This window comes from Xyrauchen texanus, chromosome 14, assembly GCF_025860055.1.
Source record: "Xyrauchen texanus isolate HMW12.3.18 chromosome 14, RBS_HiC_50CHRs, whole genome shotgun sequence".
Lineage (NCBI taxonomy): Eukaryota > Metazoa > Chordata > Actinopteri > Cypriniformes > Catostomidae > Xyrauchen > Xyrauchen texanus.
The window spans coordinates 14,548,417-14,573,450 of NC_068289.1; the positions used below are offsets into that span (position 1 = coordinate 14,548,417).

A 25,034-nucleotide genomic window follows, 5' to 3' on the forward strand; every position below is an offset into this window, starting at 1 on the left:
TTTGTGTTTGCTTTATTAAAAAGGTCCTCTTTATACACACACAATACAGAATTCCCAAAATTCTGTAAAGCAGCTGATGATAATTTAAGAATGAACACTCCAATGGCATATCCCTAAACAAGAAAGCAAATAGAAAAAAGGCACAAAGTATTTTTTTTTTTTTTATCTCATTAGCCATAAATTATAGATACATTTTATTATCTAGAGTGCAGTATCCTATAAGGACAAATGCATCTGTGCTAAACCTATGATTATGTAAGAAGTCTAGCTTAATAAGAGCAACATGGTCCATGATCTGAGCATTCAAAAATACAGGTGTGGATCCTAAAATTACGGTCAAGAGGCTTTTTTGGTTTACTCACACAGATTTCTATCGTTAAAAATAGAGTTTGAGGTTAACCAGATTTGAGGCTAACAACCAAGCTGAGAAAGACTAAAAGCTTTTAAAAGTCTCCTAATACTGTACCCTACAGCAACAACAAATCAAGAAATAATTGGGTAACAGACAAAAATAGTTTATTTGTCCTCCATTATTAATATTGAACGGTCTGAATTCTGAATGTGAATATATAACGTGCATTAGCAGAGTGCTGAAATTAAGATAAAATGTATTACTAAATTTCCTTCATGAACAATCAAAACGATTTCACATTATTCAAGTCACAGGCCAACAGAGAAAAACTCTGATAACAAAAATAAATAAATATAGAATTAAATAAAAGAAAATAAAGTGAACAATTACATGTTGGACACCCCATATGGATCCTCAAACACAGGATAAAACATTTCATATCACCACACTTTAAGACACAGGAACTGGTCCAAACAGAAGACAAATTTAACTCTTAAACAACAAATGGGATTGGCTTTGGTTCATAGAAAGGCAGATGAAAATATATTACCATTTCAAATTCAGCATATATACAAAACAAATAAACAGACTATACATGTTCAATGGGCCTTATTCATGAAATGCCAGCAGAGCGAGTTTGCATGCTAACTGTTTAGAAAACCATCCTTGCGCAAATGTTGCATTCAACAGTTTATGCAAGAATGGATTGATGAATGATTTACAAAGAATTTTGTTCCTTGTGCTTCATAAATAAGGCACTATAAGCCTGGCAGTGGTTCTATGTCTAGGAGTAGAATTTACACTTCATTTAAGATTCCCCTTGTTAAAAGCAAAGGGAGGCTACTTTTGGTTGTGCAAGTGAGCATTCCTCAACTGGAGACATTTTTAAGCTTGATCTCAAAGTCATTTTCAGTTGTTTGAGTACAACCTTCAAAAGGACACAAGCAAGTAGAGCTTGCAGGTTCAGACAACAACCACAGGACTCATGAGAAAAACATAATAGGATTAGAAAATAACATTTCTTCAAAGCTGTTGTGCGGTCAGCATATATATATATATATATATATATTTACTCATCTGAATAAATAAATAAAGTGTCTTTGTATTGTCGATTCTAGAACAGAAGTTTGTGTACTAAACACAGGTTTTAGTCAAGTTTTGGTCCAAACTCAAGTTGTGGTCCAGGGTAGGAAGTGGTCAGGTAATTGAACTAGTGAGAGAAGAACTTCAGTGATCTTGAATGCTGCCCCTAACGGTTTCTCTCTCTCAGTTCATGCAAAGTACTCAATGTTCCTTCAGCCTAAAAAAACCAAACAAACAAATATGTGTCTCATCAAATCTGAACAGACAAAAGACAACAACTCACCAACTGCTTTGGTCAATGATTTGAATACATAAAAATAGTGATAAAGTAATGAAGACCAAGTGGGGGTGGGGGGGGGGGCATCACTCACTCCACAGCAACTCCTGGCCGGTTCTTATGAGAGCAAAGCTCCTTCATCACAAGTCTCAGCAAAAGCTGAAAAATAAACATACAAGAAGCACAGCAAAACACTAAATATTGGTATTAAAGCAAAAGTTTACCCATAATTAAAATTGTGTCAATATATTCCAAGTCAAACAACAGCGTATGAGAGTGAGGTTTAAGAAGCAAAAATCCCATTGCTTTTTAGACTTTTTCATTTTTAACGATAACTTTTAAACCATTAAAACCCAAACCTACCGTGAGGTCTGAGATTGTTACCCATGAAACTTCTTTGAGCTCCCAATTCACACATATTGTGGACTACCCAGAGAGCAAAAAATGTCCGCACGGCTTCTTTTTGCCACCGACCCTAAGCTGTCGGCTATAGGCGCGTCCCACTGGCGGGGATGAAACGTTTGCCGCCGAATTAGTCACTCCCATTTCTTGCGAGATGCCGCCGGCGATCAGACGGCGGGACGACTGCTTCATTTTCTCTGGCGTTTGCCTCCGGCTAATGGACCGCGGCCGGCTGGCGGCAAGCCGCTTTGAAATACAAGGACAGCTTATACTCTCAAAATCGACCAGCCATGTTGGCTATTATTATTTTTTGCTCCAAAGCCATTAGGGTTTATAACATAGTCTTGACTCTTGATTCCATGATAAGGTAAGGTTTAGGAAATGACATTTAAATTACTTTGAAACTCTGAAGCGATTATACAGTAATATATGTAATATATGTAAAATATAATGAATTATTTTATGCACTTAGGTGAAAATTGTTTACATTTCTTTGATTGATGCACATTTGAGACATGCACCAATAAACCAAAAATAATTCCTTTTTGTAAAACTTACTTGGCAATAAATATCTTTTTGATTCTGATTAGGTTTTAAAATAGATATTTAATTCATGGTATGAACAATTTAGCAGAATAAATTGATGAAGTTAGACTTTTCACCAATGCCTGTATCAGTGAACAGTGAAAGACATCTGCAACATGGCCAAAATCTTGGGTATACTTTATATTTGTTTTATTAATTTGCAACCATGGTGATATCTATCATAAACATGAAAATCCCCGTTTTGACGTGAAGGATAAACTCAATGAAAAAGCTAAATTATCCTCTGGTTTCACAGTTGCGCAGAAATTTCGTTTATGTCTTTACATTTTTTCCAACCTCGATTTTTTTTTTTGTTATTTTACCTTTTACAGGTAAAGGATTCATTTGCAATTATGACCTGTACAAATGTTTAAGAAAGTGTTAAAGTCCCTGTAAAGGCAATAAAAAAAAAAATCTAAACACATTATAAATGCTAAATGTATTGCTAAAAGTTTTAGCCTAAAACACATTACAAAGACTGTGAACTGTGGAGTACTGAATAGCCTACGTGCACAAGCGTAGTGACGAACTTCTGCTGTCGCCAGAAGTCGGCATATCTTTTCACGGTTTACTTGCGCGTTGCAAATAATTTATAAAAAAAATTCAGACCACCCCCCCCAAATAAAAAATTGACTCATATATATATATTGTATATGTTTACAATCTTATGATGAACAGAAATTATGAAAAAAAAAAAGAATAATAATTTTGGTCCTAACTTTGTAAATGTGTAATCTCTCTGTCTCCCCTTTTATTTTATTCCATTTGATGGCAGCAAATACTAGGACATAATTTTTTTCCTCTAACCCCTTTCTTCATAAATTACCAATCTGAAAAGGCGGCACTCTAACACATTTTAGCCTTCACAGATGTGCTCATCCATTTTCAGTTCATCCACAAACCTCTTTTTCATCAAATATCTCGGCCTCTGAGTGGACTAGAAGCTCAATCTAAGTGTCATTAGAATGCCATCCTTCCCTTTGAGATTGTAGGGAGACCTGTTCTACATAATCACACACTACTTATATACAGTATATTTGTATATAATCTGAATATTTTGCAACATACCTTAAATGTATATATTTTATACTTACAATTAGCAATTTTAAAATCAATAGTTTTACATTTTTCCATAGTTTTTCATTGTTTTACATCATTGGAAATACTTCAAAGGATTGTAGTTTGTTCCCTTATTAAAAGATGTAAAGTACTCAGTCTTTTTGTTCGATTTTCAAATACTTTTTTGCTTCAAGTCAAAGTTATGCTGTGATTCAACTTGGAGCTGGTTGATATGGTTTCACCCTTATGAAATCCCAACAGGAAATGTTTTTGTTTGAAAATATACTTCCGGAACAAAAGATGGCTGAAAACGTGGGCGGGTGAACTATTCCTTAAAAGCTTTGGAAATTCAGTCAGCATGAGCTTAAACTCACCAGCAGTGCAAAAAAGTCTGCGGTCATGAGCATGTAAAAGACTTGATTCCATCCTCGTGATGACAACAGCCCTGCCAGCAAAGGTCCCACAGCAGCACCTGCACAAGACGAATGGCACAAGAGTGACTTATTTCATAGAGAAATCAATGTCTCACAATTTCACATGAATAAAATCTGAAAGTCAACAGTTATATTCTTCCTACCAACTGATCCAGTGCCATCTATAATAGCAGTTACTGTAGAGAGAGCCCTGGCATTGCCCTTCAGACTCTTGTGTGTGCCCTATACAATTAAATAAAATAAATAAAAAAGAACAAGACATAAGAAGAAAATTACGCAAACACAGGTTACAACTGATAGAAGAGTACACACACACTCACTCACACACACACACACTCACCAGATCAGCAGACACAGCTGTTGTAATAAGAGCATATGGTCCATTGACTAAACCACCACATACCAGCAGCATGCCTGTGTGTAAAATAATATATTATTTTAACCACTAAAACACCACATGAAACATGTGTCAAAGTTTTCCATTTTGAAAAGGTGAATTTTCACAATTTACCTCAAATGACAATAATCATTATCATCATCATCATCATTCACAGAACGCCTTTCAAAAACAGCTCATTTGCACATCTCATTAGTTCTCTAATTAAGGGAAGCCCAATGGGGTAAAACACACTTATGTAACTTAGCTCTCTCTCTAAAAGGCAACATTGGGATGATGTCTTACCGACAGTGGGCCCCATGCCAAAATGCCTCATCATCGAGAAACCATAGAGCTGTTAAAAAAATTAAAATAAAAAACACTGTCAAAGGTGAGAGAAATATGATGAGAATATTTGAGAGAAGAGCCTATAAATTCACATGTTTAGCTCCACTGCATTTGATCTTCACATGGAAAAGGTGACTCTTCCATTATGTTCATATTGGATAAATGGAACAATAGAATGACATACCGTGGGTGCAGCCAGTAGAAGCATCACAGCACAAGTGGTTGCCCTCTTTCCCATCTTATCAGAGATCACTCCAGCCAGGACACCTCCTACACACACACAAAGAGAGTGCCATCAAAATTTTTTTTAAATATTATTGTTGAATAGGGCTGGGCAGTTTGATGGTTTATACCATGCAATGGTAGAAATATGTCAACCGGTAGAGGATTTGTTTATATTATAATAGATGTATTTGCATGGCTATTCTGTGCGACAAAGGGAAATAACTGAAACTTGGGCTCAACTATGCTCAGATTCAGAGAAAACTAAGACTATTTTATAATCCATATTTCAGCAGTAGTAGTGGGCAGGACTGCTTTAGGTTATTCACATTTAAGTGAAACATGAAGTCATCTGAAATGCAATCATGGCGAGGAAGAACTTGTTATTAAGGGGTGTTGTAAAGCCTGATTTATACTATGGAAAGAGCGAAACATAGCACCCTAGGTGAACAAAGCCGGTGTTTATACTTAGTGCGTAACTCACAACGTCGTTTTAAAATGAGTTTGTTTAGGGTGACGTCACGGAAGGCTTTCAACTCTCTAGCGGATGACACATCAGGTAAGCGGTCTTTGAGAGACGGTCTTCAAAGTTATTAATTTTAAAGACAGTAACCTAGGTAACAACTCCTCAGCTGGCCAGCGGGACTTTAAACTAAAAACGTCATGTCCAAACCACACCCACAATCAGTTGTATGCGAACAGGATAAATATAACTGAACAAACACATTGGCAGAACAAAAGCATTCCTGAAATTTGTCATCATTTCTGGGGAATTAAATTAAACCTGTTCACCCAGCACATATAAATTAGCCTTATGGCACAATGCAAAAGTGGAATTTGTCATTTACAGCTTCAGCACAACAATGCAATTTGCAGCATTAAAAACATTATTTAACTGATGTGTGCATCTATCTATTTTAAAACAGCATCAAATGTGGCTCATGCAATCAGATTTTAGAGTCTGAACTATGCAAGTCTTTTGTTTTAAAAGCAAGTATATGGAATACGCAACTGTTTATAATCATGTTCCAAACAAAAAGAAAATATAAAGAGATGAAATACCATTTAAAAATTATTTAAAGCTGCACAGTGTAAGATTTTTTGGTTAAAAATGAACATCATTACGTCATATCCGCACAAACAGGAAAGTACTGTCTGCCTCATTTTCCGGCTGGAGAAACTAACTACAATGTTCAACTCAGATCAGTAACACTCACACAATTCAGGACAGCATCATTGCAATCTAGATGAATGTTTATCTGTTTGGTGAATATGTTTACCTGCTAGAATGCTTGGATATGTTTTCTGGTAGGGTTGTTGAAGCTTTTATTGCTTGTCATGCTTTTATGAATAGAACATTACTCATGTGTTCACAGATACTGATGTATCTACAATGTCCGGTGAAGTTTCTGTGACATATTTAATATGTATGACTACTGAAATGGGCTTCTTGTAATTGTTGTTGAATATTTAAGCATATTGTTTTTACGTTTAATCATTAACCATCATTATTGAATCCTCATTTTAGTATTTTAGTTTACGTCGCATAGACATGCTATTGTAGAAAATGGACAATATAGTAAAAAAATAATAAAAGTCTTCTATTGAACTCGTATGAACCACTTCACAAGTTTAACCTCTTAAATTGATTTAATTTTTTTTATTAATTCAAACATTAATAGTAGATAAAACACGTGAATAATCATATTATGGTCTACTGGTGGTGGCTGAGGTGACTGAGTCCCCTGTTCTCTATTTAAAAGTGCTTTGAGTGTAGTATCATAAACACGATTTAAGTGTAAACTTCATTCAAATATGTAAATAGGAGTGCTGTTTATTACACACGCACACACACACACGCACGCACGCACGCAACGCGGTTGGGGGAAACGGAATACATGTAACAGGATTATGTATTTGTAGAGCGGAGGAGGGCGGGGCCGGAACAGAACAACACACGCCCGGTCCCCAATCAGCCTGATGGGGGAACGTGAGGGGTAAAGGTGGCCGGTGACGACAGTTCGAGAGAGAGAGAGAATGAAAGGCAACTGCTCTGTGTGTTTATGTTCCTGTGTTTTTCGTTTATTTGTTCATTAATCTATTATATTGTCAAGCCGGTTCTCGCCTCCTTTCCCGTAACCCCCTTACAGTATTTAAACCACTGCAGTATAATACAGTTACATTCAAAAATTATTATTATTACTGAAGAGATGACTTTGCATTTTATTGTCATTTGTTTCATTTAATATTTTGTCCTTTCAGATGGAAAAGATTTATACATATAAATGATGCGATATAATGTGCATGTGAACATCGGTGAAAAACTTTCTTATGATGTGTTTTATACGAGCAGACAGAGAAGTTTAAAGTAAGTTTGGAGCAGAAGAAATAGAAATAAACCTTGTGTAAATTGTCAGCTTTACGCTAAGCTAAAATGCTATTTCTAGCCATTATACATGCATGTTACCAGGAACCATATTTCATAATTTTTTTTATCAAGAAAATTCAAGTTGGATCATAATTTCTTTTTTTCTAGTGAGACCTTTGATATTAGGGCAAAAATCATATTCTTGATTATATATTTTGTATTGTTTTCCTGTAAAAATATTTTAAAAAAATTCTTAAAACAAGATCAATTTGATTTAAATTGTTTTAGTACTGTAGACCTTGTCTAAGACTGCCCCTCACTGGATGTTTTTTTGCTAACGACTAAATCCAGGAGATCAGCAGTTACAGAACCAATACTCAAACCAGCCTGGAGAATTTTTTCCCCATTCTGATGGGTGATGTGTGCATTAACTGAAGCTCCTGACCCATATCTGAATGATTGTATGCACTGCACTGCTGCCAAATGATTGGCTGATTAAATTAATCTCATGGATGATTGTTAAGTCAAGTGGTTTGACTTAACAATTGTTAACAATTGTTTTTAACTGGTTTGAGCATTTCTGTAACTGCTGATCTCCTGGGATTTTCACACAAAACAGTCTCTAGAGATTACTCAGTATGGTGCCAAAAGCAAAAAACATCCAGTGAGGAATGCAGTTCTGCAGATGGAAACACCTTGTTGATGAGAGGTCAATGGAGAACGGACAGAATGATTTGAACTGACAAAGTCTACTGTAACTCAGATAACCACTCTGTACAATTGTGGTGAGAAGAATCTAATCTCAGAATGCTATTCTATGATGTAGGTTGATGCCGTTTTGGCGGCACGAGTGGGACCTACGCATAATTAGGTTTTAATATTGTGGCTGATCGGTGTATATACAAAATACAACCCCATAGGTTGTATTTTCATTGCAATAGGGAATTATATCTCTTAAACTCCACATCCTCCACAATATTTATCAGCCAGTTGACTGTGGCTATCCAATTTGCAATAGCAATTGTGAAGCCGTGGTCATGATTCACGTCAGGGCATATGTGCCAGCGTCAAGCACAGCTTTAAACTCCACATGAAAAGCTCTTGCAGACAAAAAAACATAAAATACAAGTCTCATTCTGCGGTTTGGTGATAGTTGAGACTTGGCATGCTTCTGTGGTAATTAAAATTTGCCTTGCACTGAAAAACACTTGATTTTTATCACAAGTCCCATCTGGGCTTGTTTTGTGCATCAAATAGCATCATTTTATCACTGACAATAAATCACTGTGTGCGTCAGTGTAATAACGCTGGGGAAGTACGTTAACCACAATGTAGAAAAATTAACATATCAAACCTTTTAAATTAATTGCATGCATTAATGTGTTAATTCTGACAGCTCAAATATACATTTGTGTATGTATATATACATTTTAAATATATATACACACACACACACAAATGTATATTTGAGCTGTCAGAATGAACACATGTACACACACACAAAAACACAATTTTCTCCACATACCAACAATGCCTCCCACATCAAACAGAGTTGAAAGTTCTCCAGCTTTCTTGGCATCTAGGTGAGCTGAGAAACAGGAAATGAATGTTAGTTGTAGCAAACAGAGCACCCAGATCTGTTTATTACTAATAGCTTCAGGAAACTTATGTAAACAAATGAGGGTGTTTGTAAAGGTTATGAAATGTGTACGTCATGCAACCGCACCTCCAATACTGCTGAGCCTCAGATTTGGTGTTAATTTTTCTTGTTAACCACTGTGCTGTATCAAGCATGACGTTTTAACAAACTTTATGTGGCTTTAATGTATTGGCATAAGAACAAAAATCTCAGGAAACAATGTATGGGTGCAGCTTCCCACGTCAGACCAGAGGAACTTTCAAGCCCACATCAAGAAAAACCACAGAAACAATTTGTTTGCACTCAAAACGCAGAAATACTTTAAAGACTTAGAAATTATGGTAGAGTCTATACAGTTCTGAAATGCCAGATGAATGAATGAAACTTAGTTGTTCCTGAACGCCAAAGTTAGGAAAGTGTGTCTGTTATTTTTAACAAGTTCCTAATCTTTATGTATGTCTTAAACATTGCCACATTTCGGTGTGAATTGTTTTTTGATTCTGATGTAATGAAGGCTTTGCAAAGAGGATGTAATTGAATTATGTAACAATTAAAAACTACATTAGACCTGACAGTGGACCTGCAGCTTGAGCACGAGAGTGAAAATCTCTGCTGCTTATTTCACATGAGGAGGGCGTTTCTTCTCTACAGTTTACTTCTACCACTTTTAATTATGCCGCTTCTGACCACTTTAAACTTTCTCCATCATATTGTTCACTTGCCAATGATTACCCCTCTATGTGACAATGCTGACACACCTGCCTAAGGTTGCTGACCCCTGTGCTTCAGAATGCGTGTGTGTTTAAGACGCATGTAAAAGTGTTTCTCTCACCTGCTTTAGTGATGTACAGCGGGAGCCAGAAAAGGAAGGTATAACTGACCAACTTGGCAAAGAGCAGACAAAGAGAGAACTCCACCACTCCCTTCAAAGACATACCAGCAGAAAGTTCAGTGACACACTGCAACATTACACTGATGGATGGAGTCTTGTTTTAAACAGGTGGATAGGCAGTACTCACAGGAATGCGTAAAGCTCCCATGAAGCTGATTGCTGATGGTTCTGCCTCACTCTTCACCACCACCACCTGCTGCACAGGGACACACACCCCAATGCTCTCCTGCCCCAGGAGAAGCTCAGTATCCCAGCTCTAACAAACACAAACAGTACAATATAATGAATGATGATACACTATATGGCCAAAAGTATGTAATGCTACTCCATACAAAGCGATTCTGGGTAATTGTGAGCTTTCAAGTTTGGGGAGAACACTTTTCTATTCCAGCATGGCAATTCTCCTGTGCACAAAGCAAGGCCCATAATGAAATGGTTCACAGAGTAGGATATAGAAGAACATGACTGGCCTATACAAATTCTAGACCTGAACCCCAGTGAACACCTTTGGGGTGATCTGGAACACCAACTGTAAGCCTCATCGCTCAACAGCATCAGTAAGGTCAAGCACTGATGTTGTGTCTGAATGGGAGCACATCCCTGCAGCCATGCTACAATATACAGTGTAGTGGACAAAATTCCCAGAATATTGGAAGCTGTTACTGCATCAAAGGGGAATAAATGCCTATAGTTTTGAAATGAAATGTTCATCAAACATATATGGCGTCCACAATCAATCAGCCACATAGTGTATTTGCAAAGGAGCAACTGAGAGAGACTAAATCCAGTAAAAATAGTCATGTGAAAGAGAGACTAACCTGCGTTTTATTTCCTTGCTTGTACTGCAAGTACATATGGTCTTTATGTCCATTGAAACCACTCCAGCTTTTATTTACTTTCTGAAAGAAAGAAAATCAGTTTATTACAAAATTCTGACAACGCAAGTAAACAGTGTTTACATGAGACTTAAAATCGTTGGATTAGTCCCAGCTTTAGACTTCAAAACAGAAATGGGCATGCACACAACAACTGAATTAGTTCCACTTCCACATTCAAAATGAGCATCAATCAACATTTCCTGCTGCAGTCACCCTTTTTTCTCCATCCCTAAGGTCTCATTTCGTACTGATTAGCCAGTCCTCCCAAATCAAAATCAATCTGAACTCTCCCTGTTAAAAGAGCACCTATCACTTTACTGAGACTCGCAGGTGTACAGACCACAGGGCCGTTGTCATAGAGACAGATGTAGAACATGAATGCGTCAGAGGCAGTGATGTTATCTAACCATCTCTACCTCAGATCCAGAAGGAACGACAGTTACTAATGTGAAGATGACAGACTTTGTTTTGAATCAAATTCTATTAGACACATAAACAAATATATAATAAGGTGATGAAGACTTCTAACAGTGACTCACCTGATTACTTGGAGCTGAGCTCTGGGAACTGGCAGTCTTCAGATCATTAGGGTCTAAAAAAAAAACCCAGAGTAATGCGGATGTTATTTTCACCCCGACGTAAACAGTAACATTCCATTTACAATTGATCTAGTAACATGTGGCCTAACATTATAAAACAGCATGTACAATAATAAAGTAAACAAAACGTGTATTATATATGGTTTAATAACACACATTGGAACCAAGAGACTATTTGGACACTTAAGCCACACTTAAAAATGTATGATTGTCTTTGCACAATATAACAAAATATCATCCCAAATGGCATTTATGTTAAAGGATTAGGATATCATAAGCACATTTTATACATTTTCTCTTCAAATTATAAAATAGAAAATATAGTGTTCAAACTTAAAAATAAAGTGTGTAACTGTCAGCTTTAAAATATTATTACCTGCCCCAGCTTAATATGCAGAGACAACTACAAGTAAGCCATTTGTAGGCTGACATTCTCAAAAACTGTAAAATCTCTGGTGCTATAAAAATCCCTGTTTGATTTGAGTGACTCTTCCAGCTCAACACAACATCAACACTGACTAAACCAATGGCGGGAGTTGGGGACAGGACTACCTGTTTGTTCGATCAGCAGCAGACGGAGTGCATTTTCAGAAGGCTGTTTGAAACAATGTTTATTTTTGTAATTCCATTTGGTGGCGCTAAAATTACACACTGCAGCTTTAAGACAAAAGCATTTGGGAACTGACTTCATTCATTCAATAAAAATCCCCATAGTGCAGTTGGTTAAAAGTAATTACAATTAAAGTGAAGTTAGCTCAGAGAAATGGTCTACTAGCATCATTTGTTTGCAGACACCACTTGGTTTGATATTTTGCTAGAGAATACACATTTTTAAGTATTGTTTAAGAGTCCCTTTTTTTACAGTATATAAGACAGCACAATGTAAAATCATATAATACAGTTAGGGCTGGGAAATATAACATTCATTTCTGTGATTAATAGTTGACTGTTTAGCACGATAAATCAACGCAATTAAACGCAGTATCCTTTTATTCCCCATTTTCTGAATCTTCACTAATGTATTTCCCTACTTCCTGTGGCTTAACTGATATAAACTGTGGCAAGATAATGTGAACCCATTGGAATTAGCTACGTTTTTGTCGGAAAGCAGCGGCTTCCTTCTGGTGTCCTGCCATGGACCCCATGCCAGTTTAATGTTTTCCGTATAGTAGACTCATGAACGGAGATGTTAACCAATGATTCCTTTAGCTGTCAGCCTAGGTTCTCATTGAGTATTCTGCAGCGTGCCCATTGAGCCATCTTGGCTGGACGGCCACTTCTAATTAGAGTAGCCACAGTACTAAATCATCTCCATTTATAGAAAATTTCTGAGATCTATTTTTTTGCGAGACATGGCCCACGTCAGCAGATGCTTATTGTGAATCACAAACTCAAAACGTTTGAGTGCTTTTTATTAGTCAAAGTAGCTCTAACCCACACTGCCAATCTCGTTTTATTAATTGGATGCCAGGTTTGCAAACTCCTGACTCTAATTAGCTTTTGCCTACATCATTAGCCTAGGGGTTTACAGCATATTTCCAACCAACACTGTGGATGTTTTAAATTATTTATTCAATATGCACAAGAACAATACAATAATTTGTGTGTTATTAGTTAAAACAGATTTTGTTTGTTCATTATTGTAACTAAAGATGAAGATCAAAACTGATTTTAAGAGAAATTTATACATAAATGCAGGTAATTCCAATTAGTTAATAGTGCTTGAAGAGGTGTTAGTGTGGCCAGAAGGGGGTGCTCACACTGAGGTCTGTGTGGGTCCTAATGCCCCAGTATATTTACAGGGACACTATACTGTATAAAGGCACCGTCCTTTGGATGAGACCGCAAACGGAGTTCCTCAGTGGTTATTAAAAATCCCAGGACACTTCTTGAAAACGGGTGTAACCCCGTTATCCTGGCCAAATTCCACCCATTGGCCCTTATCAATCATGGCATCCTAATAATCCCCATCCATTAATTGGCTCAATAATTCTACTACCTCCTCTCCACCAATAGCTGGTGTGTGGTGAGCGTACTGGTGCACTATGGCTGCCGATGCATCATCCAGGTGGAATCTGGTGGTATGTTGAGGAGAGTCCTCTGTTCACTGTGTAAATCGCTTTGAGTGTAGTGTCAGAAAAGCGCTATATAAATGTAACGATCATTCATTATATTTTAAATTCTTGTCATCAGATTACAGCTACTGATATTCAATTTACATTATAGGGTTATCCTTATTTCTCATATATTATATATGTAGAATACATTAATTATGGTCCCACAATGAGTCATTGTGAAGGATAAATGCTGAGTGCTGAATGTATGTCTAGTGTGTAACAATGAACAAGTAATATACATTTTGAATTTATTGAGCGGAAAAATGTTTTAGAAAGTAGCTGAAAAGTAAAGCAATCTGTAATGTAATCTGGTTACAACTTCAGAGAAATAATTATTAATTTGTAGTGGACTACCATTTTTAAGTAACTAACCGAACACTGCTCACTGTCATCTGAACCAGGCAGTGTCAAAAGCGAAACAGTGCAAGAGAGTCGCAGCATGTGCATGATAGAGACTGAATGGTAGCCAGAGAAAATAACTGTTTCGTGATTTCTGAGAAACTTCAGCAAATTAAATTTGGGAATTCAATTTGTTATACAGTATATATAGTGTCTTAAAATGCATTGTTAATTCACCCTTAAGTTTCTCTTGCCAATAAATCTTGATATGAACTGAATCTGCCCATTTGATCCTATTATTAAAAAGTCCTCTAAGAGTTGGGCAAAATCTACTGGCATTTTCCAATTTACAGCATGTCCACTGATCTTATGGCATGTAAACATGTATTTTAACATGTAGATATTTAAAGTGTTATAAAATTAATGATGACTAGCCAATTTCTTGCAAGTTCTCAATATGTGTTTAAAGATGGAGTATTAAACTATATTTAACTTGACACAGTGACCTAAACATTTTATTTTTATGACGCAACACACCAGAGTTGCGACACAAGAATGTCTGAAGCAGGTCGTATGGTAGGGTGACCACCTGTCCCGCATTTTTGCCATCAGAAAAATGGGTCTATCCGGAGCACCCGAGAAGAAAAAGTGTCTTTGTTCGTATAATAAAGAATTGGAGAAAATATATACATGGTAAAAACCAGTTACAGGTGACCCTAAAAAAGCAGAGTGCAGGGTATGCCACCGAAGTTTCACGGACAGCTCTGCTGAAACAGTTCAGTGCCCCTAAACATGACAGCTCTGATATCTTTGGCTTTGAGCATTGCTGTCACAACGCGTTCGTGGAGAGGGTGTTTTCACTGATGACCGCTGCGTGGGCAGAGACAAGGAACTGAGCATTTGTGGACCTCATCAAAAGTGAACTCCTGGTGAAAGTGAACACCTTCACCTGCCAGGAGTTCTACAGTTATAATGAATGAGAAGGCCCTACTCGAAGCAGCCAGATCAGACAAAAAAAAAAAAAAAATGTAATTCAAGATGCACTAAACCGGTAAGAACGCATTTAATCTTTCTAGTCTTTAATAATGGAATTGATGTGCTTATTTGGAAATGTGCTTTTTAAAGATTAGATTATTATTTTCACTTCATTATATTTACATTGAGTAGGTCTGAGCTGTTAAAATGAGTTTGTATCGTAGACCTTATGCCAAACTGAGTGACGTTCACAGCGCCGTCATTAACATTTAACATCACTGCAAAAATACATCTAATATAAAATCAATATTTATTCACCTAGTACAATAATAGTAAGTTATCTCTCCCTCGTGTCCCTGCCCCTTACCTTTTTTGGGAATGTGCCCACACTGTAGTATTTTGGAGAATTTGTTTTTAAATATATTATTTAAATACTCTTTGTACCTCCAACAACTCCAAAGCATTGAAAACCATTGCACTATGGAATGAATATAATTTATTAGCATTATTGTACAATACATCTGTAGTATTGTGTACTATGTATACCTCTGGCTTGTTTCTAAAAAAAAAAAAAAAAATCTGACACAGGTGTAAATTGACGGGTTCTTCAACAAGCCCTCATAATAAATCTCCAACTGATTGACAAATTCACTTGTGAAATGGATTGCTGTGAACTGTATGCCAATGATTGACTTATGATCAATTATATAGTAGTAAACAATACATTGATAAAACAATATAAAAGCGGCTTTAGAATACAATGATGAACTCTTCTGTTACAGGAATGTAATGCATTTTAATTATCTGAATATTTGTAATATATATATATATATAAATTATTTTATGTATAATTATTTCATCATTATATATTGAATTATCGTTATATGAGGGGCTTTCTCAGCAAATATTTGTATATGCGATTAATCGGGACACCATGTAATTAATTCGATTAAAAATTGTAATCGATTGACAGCCCTAATATATATATATATAAAAATATTCAGATAATTAAAGTGCATTACATTCTTGTGGAGTCCAGAAGAGTTAATCATTGATAAGACAATACAAAAAGCGGCTTTAGAATACAACGTATTGTTTACTACCATATTATTGATCATAAGTCAATCATTGGCATACAGTTCACAGCAATCCATTTCACAAGTGAATTTGTCAATCAGTTTGAGATTTATTATGAGGGCTTGTTTAAGGATCCAACAATGTACACCTGCGTCAGACATGCTTGTGCAGCGTCTCGGGTGCATTGCGTCATAAACATCAAATTTTTAGGTCACTGTGTGAAGTTAAATATAGTTTAATACTTAGAACACATATCGAGATCCCCTAGTTCGGATTTGCGCTCCAAGTGTTTTGAACGTATGTTTGTGTTGATCTGCTGCTCAAGGGTGTTTTTCTTCACTATATAAACTGTGCATTGCCACGCAGCTGAAGTTTCACATACAGCCCTCTGGAGTAAACAGGTGGTACTACAAGCTTGCATTTCTCAGGAATCTTCCATTACAGTCCGGGGCATTGCGATTAATGGCGTTAATTTTTTAAAGGCGTTATTTTTAGTCAAATTAATCGCACTGAATTAACAACCCTATCCAAAATATATATTTATAACATAATATTTGCATTTTTGGGCATATAATATTTATAGAGACAGTGAGAGTGGAGACAGGAAACCATGGGAAGAAGAGTGGGGTATGGGATTGGAAAATGTCAAAAGCCGGATTTGAACTCGGGTCGCCCACACACAAGCACTACCATGCAAAATGTCAGAACACGCACTACACTTCAGGTCATGTCAGAGACATTTGTCTGGCTCTACCAGACTATTCGGTGTGCAAATAGCTGTGCTAGTGCCATTTACACCAGTCACTCAATTTAAATAAAGCCAAACGGCCAATCTAACATCTTGCGATGTCATATTGGTAACACTTACGCTCTATTAGAAAGAAGAAGCAGATGACCCCCATGGCAGCGATGATAATGCCAGGGACGATGAAAGACAGACCCCAGTTAGATGAGACATAATATCCAGCGATCAAAGAGCCCAGAATGTTGCCCACTGATGTGTGAGAGTTCCACAGACCCATAATGAGGCCTCTCCTAAAATGAAACACACCCAAAAGGGATTATATAACATCTATTTGAGTGGCATTAATAGATCCATTACAATGTAGAGTTGGGTAAAGAATAGCTAAGAGGTGAATAAACATGCCTTCACTATGAGTGTTTGAGCATAAGAAAAGATTGATTGTGAAGTTGGAAAGTGCAATGCCTCTTACCTTCCCTTGCCAAACCAATTACCGATGCAAGTCACGACGCTAGGCCAACCAGTGGTCTGAACTAAACCATTGGCCACCTATAGAAAGAAAAGAGATGTCTTGCTATAGTAACACAGAAACAGTCCCCACACCCTTTCACCATTGAATTTCCATGAATTTCCCAAGTTTTTGGTGACTTTTAGGATTATTTGTGATTACTGGATAAGGATTTTTGAAAAATCATTTTAGAGATCACGCTCACAAAAAGCAATTTCTAGCCAATATGTATATATAATTAGTATATATATTTTTTGAGCATAACTAACGAAATGTACTGTATTTGAAACCATAGATTTTTCCATAACTTTTCCCATTTTTTTTTATTTCTGTATCTTTTTCAGGCCTAAAAAAAATAAATAAAATAATAATAATAATAAAAAAAATAATAATAATAATAATAATTAAAAAAAAAATCCTTGATATTTACAGGCATTTCATGGCCATAACCAAACTAAATGAGTGTTAAACAATGAAATCAATAGAGTGTGTGGTTTCATTGTTTTTCCTGTGACTCTCACCTGAACAAATATATAGAATCCAAGGTTATGGATGTCATAGACATATCCCAGTCCAAACAAACAGGTGAAAAATCCACTGGTCAACATGCCCACAGTCAGGTACAGACGAATGGGCAAACGCTCTCCAATTATTCCACTGAGAGAGACAGAACAAATATATGACTCGGATCCATGATTACCAGCCGGATATACAATGGATCTCAAATGTCAGCAACAAACTATACTGTAAATGTATATCAAGTGTGTACTAGAAATGGGTGGTATGATGACACTACAACCGTTGAAATGTGTCAACCAGTTTACAAATTAAACCATCAAAAAAAGATGATATGCAAAAAATATATATATATAAATTATTTTTTTTTTTACATATTACAAACTAGCCAAGACAAGGAAGAACTCGTTATCAAGGAGGTGTTGTTAGGCAAAAAGTGAAGTGGATTTTAGTTGCCAAACAATTTGCAGCATAGGTACAGAATTTAACTAATGTGTGGTCAAAGGTGTGCATACCTCAGCTATTTTACATATCAAATCAGAATTCAGAACAGGAACTATTGGTTGTATAATATTAAAAGGATAGTTTAAAAATTTTAATTCTCTCATCATTTACCCACCCTCATGCAATCCCAGATGTGCATGACTTTCTTCTGCAGAACACAAATTTAGATTTTTAGGAGAATATTTCAGCTCTGTAGGTCCTCAAAATGCAAGTGAATGGTGACCAGAACTTTGAAGCTACAAAAGTCACATAAAGCCAGCATAAATGTAATAATTTTGACTCCAGTGGTTAAATACTGTACATGTCTTCAGAAGGGATATAATAGGTGTGGGTAAGAAACAGATCAATATTTCAATTTTTTCCAATAAATCTCCACTTTCACTTTCTGATATTGATCCGTTTCTTACCCACACCTATTATATCACTTCTGAAGACATGCATGTAACTACTGTCATATGGGTTACTTTTATGCTGCCTTTGTGATTTTTTGAGCTCCAAAGTTCTGGTCACAATGCACTTGCATTTTATGGACCAACAGAGCTGAGATGTTCTTCTAAAAATCTTCGTTTGTGTTCAGCAGAAGAAAGAATGTCATAAATATCTGGGATGGCATAAAAAGGTAAATGATAAGAGAAAATAATCAAATGAGATCAAGTACCTCTTATTTGTCAAATCATTTAATATATTGCATTATCTAAAATAGGCATTACCACATTGAATGTCCAGCAAAAGTAACTATATCCTGATATACTTTATACTGTGATGTAAAATTACTTATTACATGCCAATATATGATTTCAGTCATACTGCCCACCCTTAATGTACAGTACTAGATCTTCATCGACTGCTCTCTTTCAGCTTAGGCAGTGAGGGTTTTGTACTCGTTCTTACCTGAGATACATGCCTATAGCATAAGCAAACAGGAAAGAGTAATCCATTGCCCCAAGTAACTGCTTATAGTTACTTCCATCTATAGGGATACACAGAGATGCAAAATATTGAATAAAAATACAGCTCAAAATGATAGACATTGCTTGTATGAATACAATAGTGCCTGTCAATTTATTTTAAATATTTATTTATGATTAATCTCAATTGTTTCTAGATTTAACATATTTAGTTAGTTTTAAAGAAAGTAAAAATAATGTGTGTAGTTATTGGGTTTGACAATTTGTCTGGATGACACTTGTAGTGTCATATGAGAGTATGACAATAAGAGGCCACACAGGAGTTGCGTGGCCACGTGTTCTTTGTGCATCTGCGCAATAATGCAAAAAATAGCAAAAGTAATAGTTTTTGTATTTAAACATGTGCTAGATGGAATGACTTTAACCACTATGATACACTTTTTTTCAGCATCTCACAGTCATGAGTGCTGCATTAGGATGCCTTAAGAAAAAAAAAAAAAAAAAGAATTATAATTTGAATCTTACCGAAAGGTTTCCAGCTGCAGTCTAGATCTGGGTGAAGTCCAGGCTGCTGACTGCTATCTGTCGACAGCTCCGTGACATGAGAGCAATTCTTATGCAGTTCACTCTATACAAACACATAGTCGTCACTCACAAAAATCGGTCAAAATAAATATGAACATTGTTTATCAATGTACCACTAATTGACACAGGTAATGACTACATATCAAGGCTGAGTCAATAGTGCAAAGAAAGTTCAACACGGTTAGATGGCTACATTCATGTTCTACTGGATTATGCCCAGATACATTGCTTGTATCAGAATCTTACAGAAATTGACAAAAATAGCCCTTGGAGTTCCTTTAGGCACATTTCCAGTAAGATGTTTTATACATTTTGAGCACACTATAGCAGATTATCTAGCCTACTGATTTTGGTTGTTATAATAATAAATAAATAAAACAGTTCTGATTATGTATTTTTCTTAAAATGCAGAAATAAGTGACTTGCATATTGCCCCTTGCATGTGTTCTTTTGAACGAGCGTTCAATTTGACAGGAGTCGTGTTACCTTGATAATGCTGATGGGCTTCCTGGATAGATGGAAGCTAGTGTAGAGCAGGAAGGTGAGAGCAAATGTGAAGGCCCTGTACCTGCGAAAAGCAGAGTCAACAGGGTTCAGAGAGAAAAGTGGCAGACAGGGAAATAAGGACATTTTACAGTAAAATGTGGTGCACGGTCACACCACATATGATAAAGATATTGGCTGCAACCCAAAACTATCTCAAATAAAGATACTAGACATATGTAGCAAACATTAAATTGTAATGCTGGCTAAGCACATACCCCCCAACTGTTTAGAACAAACAACTTTGCTTAACTCGCAAACAAATCCATAGTTAGATGACACAAACCGCTGCCTATGTGGTAGTAATAAGAGCAGAGCGAGTCTATTATCCATTGATATTTTATGGTCTAAAATCTAAAAGAATTGCTCAGATCAGGCTTAGATGCTCAGAATATGATTGAGATGAAATTTGTCAATGTTTTCCTATATTTTATTAAAATAATATTTAAATGATATATTAGTTAACACAAACTAACAATGAACAACACTTCTACAGCACATATTAATCTTGGTTAATACTGACAAATGGACGTTTTATTGGTTAAAAATTTACAAAATGCCACTATCTACATAAAAAAATCTGGTTTCAAAACAATGTCAGAAGGGCCAGTGGAGGCTCAGCGGTTAAGGCTCTGGGTTACTGACCGAAAGGTCAGGGGTTTAAGCCCCAGCACCGCCAGCATACGGTATTGTTATTTACCGTAATTTTAACAATAATTTTCTGTTAAAAAGTACATACCATAATAATTTTTACTGTTAATTATACAGAAAATCATACTATACATAAAAAAATATAGATATATTAACAAACTTTTACCGTAAAACTACATGCATCGTCTTTTTAAATATATTTTTAAAAAAATCCATATATTTTAAGGTAACTACCGTTAACCAATTAACGTTTTTTTACTGTAGCATTTTTACAGTTATTTACCGTTAAAATTAAGAACATTTATTACAGTGTGAATATCACATGTGCTGTCAAGGTAACCATGTTGTCTGGACATGTGATTTATTTGCCAGAAGAGCAGTGCCGAAACACTACTTCCGCAAACTGTTTGCAATTTTAAGTTTTAACCACAGATGTTGCTAGAAAGCATAAAGTTCCATAGCACAGCTTAAATTTCAACATTTATTTTGAATTAAAAGTAGTGTTAACATTAGTTAAAGCTGAAGGATGTAATTTCTATACCATTAGCGGCACCAAACAGAATTGCTAAACATTGTTCTCAGAACAGCTTTCTGAAAACACCCCCCCCCATCTGTCATATCAAACAAACAGATAGCCCCTCCCCCAACTCACACCATTGGTTGAGTCAAAATGTTAAACACTGCAAAAGTGCCGTCCATATTTTCAGCCGTCTGGGTTACGGAAGTAATATTCTCTATTAATTTTTTCCATTTGCTATTCATAAAATCCTACTTTAAAAGAGTTCTAAGCCATGAACCAAAACAATCATAGGACAAACTTTGATTTGAAATCTGACAAAAAGACAAAAGGTACAAGACAGTTTACTAACGGTCTCTCGAGGGCACAGACTACAATCCCATGAGGCACTGTGAATGACGTAATCTAATAAAAAATTATGGAAATATATACAGTATAAATCTATTGATTTCAGGTTGTTGACTAGAAGTATAAAAACAATATAATTTAGGTTTACTTCAAAATATTCATATATCATGGTGTAGGGAGACCAACTGGATTGCATCAATCACAGTGTGTCATGGAAGCGGGCACTAGCTGCTGGACTTGTTTGGCAGGCTTTGTTGGCCAAAGTATATAAAAAATTTTTTAAAAATTAACATTCTTTAGTTTTACTGCATTATTGACTAATATGAACAATAATTGAATAAACAACAGCATTTCTATAAATTTGGACTGGCGACCTGTCCAGGGTGTCCCCCGCCTTTCGCCCAATGTTAGCTGGGATAGGCTCCAGCCCCCCGCGACCCTGTACACAGGATAAGCGGTTGACGATGGATGAATGGATGGATGGATTTCTATAAATTGACATTAACCAAGAGTAATAACAAATGCTGTAAATCTAAAGCATTTACAAATAGAATGTTATTGCAAAGTTTTACCCCGTTTGTCACCAATACACAAGGGGAAAACAGCTAAACACGGAGCATGAGCAACCTCTAGCTGAAGAAACATTTTAGAGTGGAGCAAAACTGAGAAAAATCAGTGTTGACTATAGAAATGTTCAGTCTTTTCCATGACTTTTAAAGAGTTTATAAATTGCCATGACCTTTCCATGTTTTGTATGGCTGTGGGAACCCAGAAAATTTTACTTTCAATAATAACAATGATAAATGCAGTTTCTTGGACAGTAAAACGTTTATGGTTGGTATATTCTCAATTCACCCTCCACAAAGCAAAAATGTATCTCTCTATAATTCCATCTGCTAATGCTGTATCAGTGTGACAGCCCTATTCTCTACTTGAAAAAAAAAAACAGAATTTAAACACGTCTAGCCTGTTTTTGTGTCCTCAACTCTCTGAGAAGTGAAACTCACAAAACTGGATTTTAGCAGTAGCACTCTTATAAAGCTCAGGCATATATGATTTCATTAGCAAGGCCACCTTGGATTCCAATGAGAGAGAACAACATTTTGGTTTGGTACAGAATGCAGTATTTATAATATTTAATGTATAATGCTATAGTGAAGCACTGGAAACAGACTGTACATTATTTTCTATTATACAGTCCAGCGCAGATAAGGAAGAGCAGCATTACGGTTGTATAATTAAACAAATATGCCCTCCTTCTACATGTGTGATGACTAATCAAGCTTTAATGACACTGAAGTACTGACAGTATCCACAATGACGAAAAGCTTGATGAGCTGGTTAAACAAGCATCTGAGATAGTGATGGAATGAATATTCAGTCATCGTTTGCTCAACCCAATGCCATTTCAAACAGAAGTCATACGGGTTTCGAAAGGCATGAGGGGGCAAAATGATGAATTATTCCTTAAAGTTAATTTTAAGGCAAAACTGAGGAAGAAACTCACCACTGGTCTTTATTAAAGGATGTCAAGAAGCGGATGCCAGGTGGGACTGGTGCCATTTTGGTATAAATGTGCGTGAAACACAGTGCGTTAATAAAGCTGCCAAGTGAATCTCATAGAGATGTTGGGCAGGATGCCCACTGTAGATTTACATTCAAAAGAGCCATCTCTGATCTGGAGGGCCAAGTGTGAAGTGATGTGATCAGAAATAGGCAAGAAGAGACGGAGGCATCCCATGTGAAGTGGCTTTATTTCCTGAAGACAAATAAGAAAGAATGAGCAGGAGAGGAAATTTTCCTGCCAGAGAACTGAATTAACAAATTATCTCTTCATTAAACATTAACATACTCCTCGGAGCTACAACAACACAGCACAACGTCAGTCATTAATCTTTTGAACAATGACAGAGTCTGAACTACCAAAACTCATTACGTGTCTGTTAAATAAACTGTACAACCAGAGTAACGTATATATTTATGTGAGAGAGTACATACTCAAGTCCACAGGAAGACAGATTAAAAGGCGAAATCAGACACTTTCCTCAAATTTAACTAAACCAAGATCATAAATAGTATCGTAAACAGGATTCATGTTACACATTATAATTTCATATTATGGCAACAATCACTGGCATTGACTCACATACTCTAAAGGTCGTGGAAAGAACACAGGTTTTTTTTTTTTAAGAGAATTAAACAGAGCTGATGTTCTTACCGAGTGACTCCCAGTCCAGCATTGTCTGTAGCGACTGACAGACTGTTCACTTCCTCATTTAAACTGACGCGATGACGCCAGAGATTATTTTATTTGTTTACGTATGTAACAATCTCCGCAGCTCTACGTAGCGTAACAGCCAACTACCGTATTACGACAGTAAGTCACCGTTTGCGGTTACCATACAAATGAATGGGAAGAGCCGTAAACTACCACCTATATATCGCAAACTTTTCCGTGCCTTCTCTTATAAAACAGCAATTTTATCGTCGTAAACTCCACACGTAGTTCATTCAAAAAGGATTATTTAGTTTAAACATGTTTAAGACAGGCGGACAGGTGGTAAATTCATTAAATGATGAGCTGTTTCCACACTGAAGCATCTCTTCCATAGACATCCATTCAAGAAACGGCCTCTTGTCTATGCTAAGCATACAGGCTAATTTAGTAGAAGGTTTCCGATGACGCCACCCAGATTATCATAAAGTCAGAAACAACTGCAGGCTACAACACCACTTCAGGAAGTGTCATATTTCAAAATAAAAGACCCTACATTGCGATGGAGAGTGCTTGAATAAAGTTACTCTCATGACACAACGTTGAATGTCTAATGCCTTTAATCTTTTTGTAGACATTTTCAGTTGTTATTTCTGTTTAATTTGTCAAATGTTTGGACACACTATGCTTAGTTAATGTTCCTTCTGAAAAACCCTTTGATCTAATGGTGAAAGGTGGCAATGATTAATGGAGCCCACAGGTCCAGGGCAAATATTTATTTTATATGAAAGGAAGGAGCCCTGGCCAATATACAGTCAGGTGGCCCAGAATTTCATGCTACAACCCTGTTTATGCTCGAAATTACTTTCGGACTGTAGAAGACTGTAGAAGAGACAGCAGCCAACAAGTGCCAAGCATACATAGGAACTTAAAAAGCATCTCAGGTGGCACCTCATTAGTACTGTAATATAAGCA

The 25,034-nt window shown here is 36.3% G+C and overlaps 1 protein-coding gene across 1 annotated transcript; it reads right to left on the bottom strand.

Annotated features, from left to right (window-relative positions):
* On the bottom strand, positions 1-24,199 carry LOC127655414 (glucose-6-phosphate exchanger SLC37A1-like). The gene is made up of 20 exons (XM_052143244.1): positions 24,063-24,199; positions 23,352-23,603; positions 20,272-20,353; positions 19,726-19,828; positions 19,184-19,262; positions 17,794-17,929; positions 17,237-17,313; positions 16,891-17,057; positions 11,455-11,507; positions 10,856-10,936; positions 10,165-10,293; positions 9,978-10,068; positions 9,032-9,094; positions 5,101-5,186; positions 4,875-4,923; positions 4,533-4,606; positions 4,336-4,414; positions 4,133-4,230; positions 1,807-1,871; positions 1-1,652 (listed from the first exon to the last, which is right to left on the bottom strand). The coding sequence occupies exons 2-20, from the start codon at positions 23,405-23,407 to the stop codon at positions 1,637-1,639; spliced, it is 1,584 nt and encodes a 527-aa protein (XP_051999204.1). The 5' UTR covers positions 23,408-23,603; positions 24,063-24,199; the 3' UTR covers positions 1-1,636.
* Positions 24,200-25,034: the final 835 nt, after the last annotated feature.

What these genes read in the sequence shown, in the direction of transcription:
- LOC127655414 (XM_052143244.1), bottom strand. Translation starts at nt 23,407, where the DNA reads ATGGCACCAGTCCCACCTGGCATCCGCTTCTTGACATCCTTTAATAAA. An exon ending in TGGCATGGGGCCCACTGTCG is followed by an intron (nt 4,607 to 4,874) that starts GTAAGACATCAT and finishes TTTTACACACAG; the next exon opens with GCATGCTGCTGGTATGTGGT. An exon ending in CAGACTTTTTTGCACTGCTG is followed by an intron (nt 1,872 to 4,132) that starts GTGAGTTTAAGC and finishes TTTATTTTTCAG; the next exon opens with CTTTTGCTGAGACTTGTGAT.